We start from the raw sequence: 11,399 nt of genomic DNA, 5'->3' as shown, positions 1-11,399 counted from the left end.
CTTAAGTATTCTTGAGATGAAAATCCATTCCTGTGTTCTTCTATCATGTACTTGGCAAAATTACACAGACATCTTGGGCTAAAAAAAAAAAAAAAATTGGTTAATAAATAGTCTTGATGGTTCAAGTGATGGGTACTGAAATAAGTACTTAAGGTGAAACAGGTCACGATAAAACTGGATTACGAGGTGGGAAACAGCATTTCCTTTGTGTGGTTAGGTCCCTTTGTGTGTTAATAGCTCTTCTTCCCCAAGATCGTGGTGCTGTCCCCCTGGAGAATCAGGGGTTCGAGGGCATTCCCATTGGAAGCAAACTGCAGTTTGTTTCTCCTGCTCTCAGTTTTTGGATGACTGCCTACTTGCTTTACTAAATAGATCATTGTTAGACACCCACAAGCTTTAGAATCTAACTTTGTGGACTTCTTTTTGTTTTAAAGTTGAGGTTTTTCTAGCATTGAAACCTGTGCAGTGTTTCATGTTCATTTCCCTCACCTACATTAGTCCGTTTCTCAGCCCTTTGTTCTACATGTTTAGTTCCCCTCTTTCCTAACAATGCAGGCATTGACACTTGTGAAGTGACTTGTATGGTTGCTGAAGGTGGTAATGGGCCCATTAAAAATTTATGGTAATTAATTTGACACAGCATTGTAAAATGACTATAACTCAATTAAAAATGTTTAAAAAATAAATAAGGAATTAAACAAATTTATGGTAATTGTGAAGTAAACTTAGCTTATCACCCCAACATCCCACTATTTCTTTACCTAGAACTTAAGGAACTGGATGGTTCAATTATTTAAGGGCACCTTATTTTTTTGTTTGTTTATATATTTAGCATGACAGAATTCCAATAATTTCTGTTACAACAGCTGCCCAGAATAGGAAGGTCCCAGCTCCCAAGAGCCACATAGCTTCCTGATCTCTTTGCAAAAAGCCATTTTTCCTGAAAGCCTTCTTTTAGGGGATCCTGACACTATTTCTGAATTCAGTGTATCACAAAGAACAGTGATTGTCAGGGAGAATTCTGGTAACAGACGCATGTTAAGTGACTGCAACTCTCCATGGTTAACTTAAACAATGAGCATTTGTTAGCAGTTAACATCAACATAAGCAGCAAAATATTACAACTTCAAGGTCTAAGGTCAGTGGAGTCTGGGCAGAGCACTGAAGACTACTGCAGCCAGCCTTAAAGGTTCTAATATTTGTTCAGTTTTATGGTTTCCACTGGCATCTGACAGCACAGAAGAAATTGCAACTGTGAGTGATGCCACAGTAGCAACTGTTTCTAAATAGAATGTTTATACTGGATTGGAAAGTGATGCAACAGCAAGTAACAGCTGAAGACAGTGCAATCCTAAATGTATGATTCTGGCTCAGGTAATTTCTGAGGCTTGCCCCAGAGACTGATGGTTACAGGTCCAAAGACAATGCATTCCCAACAGGATGGTCCGCTGTGTGCAGCTGATAGAAGTAATTGCAATAAATCTTGGCATATCGACTAGGATGATTTGTATACAAATTCTGGTAATTATGGAAACAGGCTTGTTTTCTAGCTCACTTGTTCTTTAGTATTTATTTTATAGGGTTCATAATCTTATTTTATGGTCTCAAAGACCCTTTCAGGGGATCAAAACTCATAATCCTAAGACATTATTTTTCTTTTTCAATGTTTCGACATTTACAGTGACGATAAAAAAAGCAATGGTGGGTAAAACTGCTGGCACCTTTCACAAATCAAGGCAGGGGCACCTACCTGTACAAGTAGTCATTGTAGTTTTCCACTGCCCTACACTTAACTGTTAAAAAAAAGTTTCATTTGTGTACTTGATGAAGCAGTACAAAAAATTACTAAATCTGACCCTAAACTATGTCTTAATACTCAAATTTTTCTAGTGCACATCGACATATTACTGTTATCTTGAGGAAAAAGACTTGTGAGACTGAGTCCTGAGCAAACTAGCTGCTTTTATCATGGAACATTTTTACTTACAGGAACAACTGACAAAAACCTAGTTATCCAGACTTGGATGTTTGGCAGCTATAACTACAAAAAGTTCACTTTTATAGCTTCAGAGTCCACATTTCAACTAACCACAAGTATCTGAAAGGCTATTAAAATACTCCTTCCTTTTCCTAATTACATATCTGCATGAGGCCAGATCTTTTTCATATACCTCAAAATGTTAACATTGAATGCAGCAGCAGATATGAGAGTCCAGCAGTCTTCTGTTAAGACAAACTTTAAAGAGACTTGTAAACAGTAAAATGCCACTCTTCTCCCTTGATTTTTTGGGAAATACGGTTAATTCATAATTGTTTATGTTAACATGCAATGAATTTATTACTGTCATATTTAAATGGGCTAGTACTTTAAAAAAATCAACTACTAGCATAGTAAATGTGAATAGATATAACCCCACATAAACTAGAGCTCTTTGGGATCTTAAATAACTTGAGTGTAAAAGGATCCTAAGAAAGTTTGAGAACTACTAGAATGAGAATGTCTAAATGACAAAAGCAAATTTATAGAAAATTCAAGCAGCCCTACTTGGAGGTCAGCAGTCTCTTGCTATCATACTAACGTCTATGTTGAAATGGTTGTCAACACTATCATTTTTTTTTTTTTTGTATAGTGGCTATATTTGGATGCTAGGGAGGAAGATCACTGAAAGCTCATTTACCTCCTGAAGTTTCCCATTAATCTCTTTCCCCTTCTTCCCTCCTGTTTGTTACCTTTAGAGAGTGCTAAGAACTCTTAGTACTCTTGGTTTTCTGTTTCAATTCCTTCTTCCAGACTATCAACTATCATCCTGTTCAGAGTGAAGTTAGGGAAGATCCCTTAAGTTACAATTTATTACCAATTCATTCTGTCTCTTACTGTACAATACTTATTACTGCCCAAGTCTTGAGCTAGGTATTTTGTGGTTTAAACATACTCCAACAAATAATTCTGAAAAGTACGTACAGTGTGAACATACACATCAGAGAACAAGCTTAGAAGTTCAGCTTGCTCTCAGTTTGGACCTAAGTCATACACTACAGCAGTTTCTCTTTCTACTGCAGCCCATTATGGATGGTTTAAGTGGCAACTCAGTATCAGAGACACAGCACCAGATTTAAACAAGGCTTTAAAAAAAAATTTTTTTTAAGTATCCTGTAAGGAAACCTTTACTATTTTAACTTGTTTCTATTAGGGAAGGGGAAAGAGACAGTCATTCCATTGATGAAAACCAGCTGATTCAGTTTGTCCAGGAGAACAAATCTTGACTCTGAAAAGAATGAGCTCCCAGGGACCATCACTGTTCTCCCTCTTGTTTTGATAATGAAGAGAGCAGGCAGAGATCCAGGAGAAACACAAGTACAGCCAGGACCTGAACAGCAAGATGACTTGCTTCTGACAAACCAAAAAAGGAAAAGGGATTTTCCAACTAATACTGTAATTTCCTAAGGGAAAATTGGAGCAGGGGAGAGGCAAGAGTTCTAAGTTTAAAAAAACTTCTGAGGAGTTTATGGCCATTGGCCAGACTTGGAGAGTTGCAGAGCAATACAAGGCTAGGTAGGGGGCGTTCTAACTCTACTGAGGATTAACAGTCAAACGAAGGTAAAGTATCATTCTCTGCCCTAAGCTAAAAACTTGAATTCAAATGCTGGTTTAAAAAAACAAAAACAAACCTTAAAATACCCATAATTTGGGGACTCTTAAAATTCATGGTGAAGAACAGCATGTAAACTATGTGCTTATGTACTCTTATTTCAAGTTAATATAATTTAACATCCATGATTTCTTCATTAAAATGAAATGCTTATAAACACCTCAAGTGCCACTTGGTTAAAGTGATGGAGGTAGCCGAAATGTAGCCCACTGCAGCACTGACTGGTTCTTCACACGACTGCATGTACCTTATTAACTACTGGAATGCACACAATGTAATGCCAAGTTTGCACATGTCCCAAGACCCTTATTCCACTTCTGCTCTCCTGCCTCCCTACACTGCCTCAGTCTCCAATATGAAACCACCAAAACGATGTTTCTTTTGATTTAAGTTTGAGAGATTAATTAAAACTGCCATTCTACATATTATTTCCACAGTCCAGTAATTTATTTTAAATTGGAGTAATTTCAAATTCCACAAACAAAACGGAAGAACAGCAATATTTTGTTTGAATTCTTTCTTCTGTACACTCAGTGATCTAAAACACCACAATATCCAACATACACAAACCTCAGGGAAGGGTTAGTAAATACACACAGATTGGAATCATGGTGCTCTTTGTTCCTGAATGGAATGGTCCCACAGAAAAAGCACAGGATACAGCACAACATAAGGGCACCTGTTACATATGAAGTGAGCAAAAACACACTAGCATTTTCTATATGCGTAATGAGGAAACCTGCATAGGTTAGAGGGCCTTTTTTTTATGCTCATTTAAAAGTCAGGCAAGTTGTCTGTAATGCATTTTTCAAATAATTTGGAGAGCACTGCAATCCAATGTAGGATATGCTGATTAGTGTTGTCTTTGTTGGCATTGACAGTCCTGCATGGTCACATACCAATGTTTTCACTTTAGCTTTTCTTTGAATAAAAGAGATTTAAATGCATTTAGACAATACATACTGTAAGCTGTTTACATACACTAAATTTAAGAGATTCAATATTAGAGTTTTTTTTTCTTTAAACACTACAGAGTGCAAATCAGGTTCTTCACAACAGATTGAATATTAAGCAGTTCTTCAAAGAATGAGGGGAAAGAAAAAAAGCCCAAGTGAATAAACATTGAAACTATTCCCCTTTGAAAATAAATTCTAAAATGATGCGGAATGTGAAATAAGCTTTTAATATAGGTGATTGAAGTTTATAGTTAGAAACAAAAAGTAGTCCTTCATGAAATACAGGTTACAAGAACATGTGCCTGTTTTCCCCTGTTATAAACTGAGAAGCGGGTAGAGACGATGTTTCGGTACGAAAATAGGCGACTACAGGATCAGCTTTCCGTCTCACATGCTGTACCCAAAGCCAGGCTGTGGCTGCCCATAGGGTGGTGCAGTATAACCATAACCAAAAGGTGCCTGGGGAGGGACTGCAACACTGGGTCCTGCTGTCAGCATCAACTGGGGCTGACCTAAAGAAGGAAACAAAAAGGAGCAGGGGTACGGGGCAAGGAAGCGGGAGAAACTGTTAGCATTGTAGGATGACCACACCCGATCTCCCTACTCTAGCAACATGGAATCACAACTTAGAATGAATTTGGTGGGGGCACTTTAGACAGTCTCAATTTCAGCATGACACGCACCCTAAGAAGGGTCCTGCCTAAAAAGCCAACAAAAACAGTGCAGGGCCAGGGCCAGGACTCTAACAGTAATTGTTACTTCACGCATCATTTAAAGCAATATGCACATGCATGCTCGACATGCAAGACACTTAGCAATAAGCCTATTGGCACATGGTGTTTGCACACTGTATCTGGTGACAATATAATTAGCACAGGGAAACAATTTTTTAACAGATTTTTTTTAAACACAACTGAACTTTTAAAATCAGATTTAAATTTGATTTCAACATGTCTAAGTGGTAATAAAACCTAATGCATTTCTAGCAAAGTATCCAGTATTTTTTTAAAAAGCAATAAAAAAAATAAGACCTATTCAAATATGCATCAGGTATGGAATACATTAGCGCGTACAATCTCTCTCAAATACTAAGTTAACACTTTTAGGAAGTTTAAATACCCTTAAGATAAGCCAAATTCAGTAGGTGCCCCCAAATTATTACACCCACCTTGTTTTTGCTTCTACTTTGTTTCGTAACTCAGTTATGTCAAACATCTTGCTCCCACCTCTAATAATCTATTTTATTTTCTCCAACTATATCAAAACTACCCTGTCCTCTAAATTCCCAGTCTTTTTTATCTATAGAAAAGGGAGATAATGCCATAGTAGATTTATATACTATCATTTCCTTTAGTGGGTTGAGATTATAATAGTCATAATTTTATACCCTCCTCCCAAAACCACCTGGTTAAAGTGCTGTAACTTATATCCTTCAAATTCATTGTTCAAATGAATCTGTTCACCAAGAGTGAAATAGAAAGGGGAAGTAGTCTAGACAGACACACAAAAGAAGAAATAAAATTGCCTTCAATATTCACTCAGAGTCTGAAGATCCTATCTCTCTGGAATGTTCTCAAATGGAAACCCCACCCAGTTCTCTGTGTCCCAGTCAGAATTTAAAGGGAGGATGTACTACTTCTGTGAAGCATCCTTCAGATGGCCTTGGCATGTTCTCTCACATTTTGTACTTCTGAAAATTGAGTTCATCAATACTTCTTTCTCAGTAATTTAGGTTATGATCTCAAGTGACTATTTTTTGAGATTATCTTTGCATTTAAGATTATTTTAGTGAATGATGCCAATGTCTGCATTAAGACTTTTCAGAAAACAAAGGTAGTAGAGAGAATTATTTCTTAACTCAGTGAGGTTTTTGCTCTTTAGAGCTTATAATATTTCTATCTTGAGGTCAAATCCCTACAGAATGAACTGTTTTGTCTACTACATTTCTGTGAGGTTAAAGAGAGAGAGATTACCATAAACAATAGGTTGTGTCTCTGTAGCTTGCTCTTCTTCTTTTCTCAATGATTCTGAAGCATCTAATTTATCCACCTGGAGAAAAACAGGTAACGGTAATTAGCACCTCAAAAGTATTATAAACCTAGGTTTATGGCAGAAAGTGGAAAAGCCTTAGTGTGTTAAATTTTGTCAAAATAAAACAGACTAGAAAGAACACTCTCGATCCCCCTCAAATTCAGTGGCAATGTTCATACTTCAGTCAAGGTGATTTTTAGCACTGTCATTATAAACCCTCAGGAAGGAGGGATTTATAAATGCCATAAAAGCTCACGCCAGGCTAAAACTGGGCATGCTAGGATGCAGCCAGCCTGAGGGAGGGAGATTAACAAGAAGGAACCACTTTCTCAAACGAAGTTTAAACCCTATCAAAGATAATAATAATGAACTCATGACCTGGCAAGATTTCCCTCCCCAAAGGAAATGGTCTTCAAAAAAGTGAAATGAGTCTACTGACTGGACAAGGACTTGTGCAGAATAAGCTATCTTTTGCCAACTGTGCACAATTTCTGTCATTATTGACAACAGGTGCAGACTGAAGTGGCTCCATATTTGTTCTTTTTATTTAAAGACAGGCTGCATGTGTGAACGCTCTATTTTCTAAGTAACTAGGAAAGCCTGATTCTGCCCAAACTTCTTGGAGGAAGAAATCTTTTTTTTCTTTTTCAAGCCAAAGAAGCAAACAGCTATCATATGCTAGCTACTCTAAATAAAAGTGAATAGTAGCAGATACTGTAGAGGAGTCCAAACACATCAGTGAAAGAAAGGAGCTGGAATACATAGATCCTTCCACTAACTAGTTGTGTGATCTTGGTAAACCATTGCACTGACCCTCAGATTTCCTTGTCTATACAGTGAGTCAGCTGAACAAGATACTCTATAAAGTTCCTTCTAGGACTAACATGACTTGATTCTGCAGTTCTGTGAAGGACTGGGGAGAATGACATTAGGACACTGGGATTAGGGAACCTTCACCGTACAACTTCCATTTGCCTTTTAAACTATACTGTATTTGTCTTTTCGACTGCATTTAAAAGTTGAGATCTCAATCAAAGTAAAACTAAACTTCAAATCTCAACGTTATCTATTACTAGTGGTTTTCCAACTGGTAAGTGTTCTGGGTGAGATGGGGAGACAGAGTGGAGGAAGGAACTTTTTATGAATGATCACTGCATGTTCTTCAGAAAGGGAAGTGAAAAATCACCAAACAAGGACATGCAGACTTCAGTGAAAAGGCTACGAAGACTGGGTCCCCACAGGGTCAAAGCAGCCCCTAGTTTCTATTTGAAACTATTTAAAACAGTGTGTTTCAATCCTCATACAGGCCATTAAGGTTATTTAGGACAGTATTTTACACATACTTTAATCATTTCATATTAAATATCATAAATATGGGTCTAATCATCCTGCCAGGGAACAAAATGTGAGAAAAGTAAGCAGAGGTAGGCTCTAGACACCTTCAGATGAAGTGTGGCTTTCCTACCCTAGGAAGACGGGTTAGCTTGCTTTTGTATACTGTTTTTCCACTTTACAGCCTAAGTGCTCATGTGTTACAAATTACCCATCAAATTAAAGACTACTATGGAGTATAAGGACCACAAGAAACACCCACTGTTTGGCACCCAAACTTAAAAACTGTTACAACTGTGTAATTTAATTTAAGGCACAGTCTGTGCCACTAAGGGTTGGTCAGATGGTGTTTTGCTAACCTAAACAGTATCCAAGAGTGAGCTAAAGGGTTATACCCCTGCCCCCCCCCCAAAAACCACGGGTGAGTGTACATTAATAGTTTCTAGAAGAAAAAAAAATCAAACAACAAAAATCCACCACTGCATAATACATTTCCAGACTTTCAAGGAAAAGAATCTGAAGTGAACACATGTTTAGAAGTTAATGTCTGAGTCAGATGTTGAAGACAGAATTACATTAATGATTTAGAAGAGCTAGCAATGTCACAATGCCCAGGCATAGTCTTAGGCAGGTTGGATATAGGGAAGAAACAAAAAACAACTCTGAAGGAGTAGAATTGAGCTAAGCAAAAAAAATTTTTGATTTTTCTATATAATGGGACAGCCTCTGGCACAGCAATATCCAATTATTGTTTCCACTGACCCAATTTAGGCTGCTCAAAAAAGAAAAGCAGAGAAGGCTTTTATGAACACAAGCTTTATTAAGAGCTGTAACAAAAGTTTCTGATCCTTGGATTTAAAAAGAAAAATTACAGGTAAGCATGTCACTGAGTTTAGTTCCATCTGTACTATTGGAAATTCCCTGTAATGTAAAAGGCTTTTCCACAAAGACTGCAATATGCTGCAGAGGAAAAGTTAACATGCAGTCAGTTATTTTGGTGTATGTGTGCATGAAAAAAAGGCAAAAGTACTGAAGCAAGAAGTGAGATCTGAAGATGATTGTTGCTATACAGGCTCTCAAGAAACACACACAGCCCACAGCAATGCTTTAAGAGTTTCAAAAGTACTATGATGTAATTGCAATGACTGCCGTACATGCTTGATTTAAAACAACGCGTAACACTGCAGTTCAATTACCTATTTTTCACACACACGCTTTCTAACTGCCTTGCTTACTAGCTGCTGAAGGGCCTCACACACAATGTATTTTACTCAGGTTAGCCCTAAGTTCCAATGGTGACTCCAGTTTGGTTCAACAAAATTTCAAGGCATTGTTGTCCCCCTTCCAAATTCTTTTAAATTTGTTCCAACTGTCCTTTACCTTCCCACCCTTTTCTTATCACAATTTGATACTGGACATAAGTTTGTAAGTTTGTTTCATTTATACTGGGATGGAGATAAGCCAATGAAGGAAGCAGCAACCAAAAGGTGCCTAAATTTGACCTTGGACAAGCCAACGGCTGAGTAAGAGCAAATTTGTAGCTTCAGAGATGTGCCTCGTTACAGAAAGTAGAAGTTAATATTGTTTCATTAAATACAGAAATATCCATGTTGCTTAGCAACAATTAGAGCAAGCTACTCTGATGATTTAAAAAAAAGTTTTGATTCCTTTTAAAAACGGACTAGCACCATAAGAACTGGACACCTGGAGAAACATGAGGAAAGTCTCTTCGGAAGCAGCTAGTATCTCTTGTATCTACTTCAGCAAAAAATTAGTAAGAATCAAGAGATCAGAAACTGGATCACAGTCCTTCAATACTAAAAAAAAAAAAACCCCAAAAAGCCTTTTAGGGCATGTATATACATATATAAATTCAACAACTGTCAGGCAAGCTCACAAAATAAAACCAGAGGCTGTTTAAATTTATTTAGAGTAATGAGAAAATCCTATTATGGTCCAGATACCCTGACAGGGAAGAGAAATTTCCTGAAACTTTGGAATTAATACAGAAACTCAACATGCTCAGTTTTTAATAATACATTTAAGAGAGACTGTGAACCAACTACTGATTAGCCTCCTGCCCTTCCTAAAGCCTATTAGCCGATTAGTAGCAAACATCTACTAATGTCCTACAGCTCTATTATAGTTATGTTTCAAGGGACTTGCAGAGGCTTTAGTGAAAATTTATTGGGGGGAAAAAGCAGCAGCAGCAGTGTAGAAAAGGAAGGAAAAAAAATCATGCAAATTCCTTAGACTTAGTCCTCCAGACTTAAAGATGGAAAAGAATCAACTTTCACCTTTTCCTTTATTGCATCAACCTGCAAAGGAATTCAGAAGGTGCAGCTTAGAAAAAAATCAAATTCCATAATGAGCATAAAAAGGTAGAGTCAGCAACAAAGGTTTAGGGGAGAAACATCTAACCACTAAAAAAGGTATGAGAAAAGTGAAAATAAAGGGCATACTGGAAGCAAAATTTAGAATATGTATTTTTTTAACTTCAGAGCTTATTGCAGAAGAATTTATGCTAGAGTCAGTGTGAAAGAAAGCAGCTTAATCGCTAGTAAAATTCATAGCACTTTGGTTAACAGCAGCTTAGAGCCAGGTCTCACAAGTTGGCATTACGCATAAGAAAGGAAGCTATTCTCATCTATGGCTAAGATACGGCAACTGTTTTTTCTCTTACACTGGACTTTAAGCAGTTTTTACACAGAAAATGTTAATTCTTAAAACAAAATTACAACTTAACACAATGGTATCTAATTGGATGGCAGCCTAAGGAAACATTTAGTTACACAGGGGGTGTTAGCAGTGCTTTTTCCCCTCTTCACTCGGGCATGCAAAGAGATCAGATGTGAAACTGATTTTAATAAGCATGTTTTGCTTTGACATTTAAAATGGATCCTTTAGGACCATTTAAATTAAATGTTAAAGCTAGTAACCGTTGAGGACAGTAAGTAAAAAATATCCTAACATCAAAAACAAACACTAAGATGAATAGTGAATTTTATAAAATGATTATACCCCAGCTTGTTTAATGTGCTTTTAGGAAATGTGTCATTAACTGTTAACCTTATTTTTAAATTAGGGGTTAAACTATCAAAATATGAAGATTAACAGGATATTAAGAATATAGACATAGCTTCCCCAGGGGAAATAGGCATACATATTAAACTCAAAAACCAATCAAACAGATGGAAATACACATTACTAAGTTATGGACATCTGAGTTACAAGAACTGATCTGAGGAAGATGTTATTTTGACAAAAAAGATTTTATCAAACGTTAAAAAAAATACAATATGGTAGTATTCACCCTTCAGAAATACATTGAGGGTAAACATTCTGACAAGTTATGTTTGAGTTCCCTTTCCACTCAATGTCATTTATCAGGTATTAAAATTTTCAGGAGAATAGGAATATTGTAAGATCA

The 11,399-nt window shown here is 36.9% G+C and overlaps 1 protein-coding gene across 2 annotated transcripts in view; it reads right to left on the bottom strand.

Moving 5' to 3' along the window:
- Window positions 1-4,075: 4,075 nt before the first annotated feature.
- CLTC (clathrin heavy chain) overlaps window positions 4,076-11,399 on the bottom strand; it is a 58,304-nt gene continuing 50,980 nt past the window's right edge. Inside the window, exons 31-33 of one of the 2 annotated variants that reach the window (XM_010990437.3) lie at window positions 10,267-10,287; window positions 6,580-6,655; window positions 4,076-5,118 (exon numbers count right to left, since the gene is read on the bottom strand). In XM_010990437.3, the coding sequence (XP_010988739.1) occupies window positions 4,994-5,118; window positions 6,580-6,655; window positions 10,267-10,287 (222 nt within the window). In that variant the 3' untranslated portion in view covers window positions 4,076-4,993. The remainder of the gene's footprint in view (window positions 5,119-6,579; window positions 6,656-10,266; window positions 10,288-11,399) is intronic. The other variant, XM_010990438.3, reaches the window with a different exon arrangement.

This window comes from Camelus dromedarius, chromosome 16 (assembly GCF_036321535.1).
Source record: "Camelus dromedarius isolate mCamDro1 chromosome 16, mCamDro1.pat, whole genome shotgun sequence".
NCBI lineage: Eukaryota > Metazoa > Chordata > Mammalia > Artiodactyla > Camelidae > Camelus > Camelus dromedarius.
This window is presented reverse-complemented; position numbering and strand designations above follow the sequence as displayed.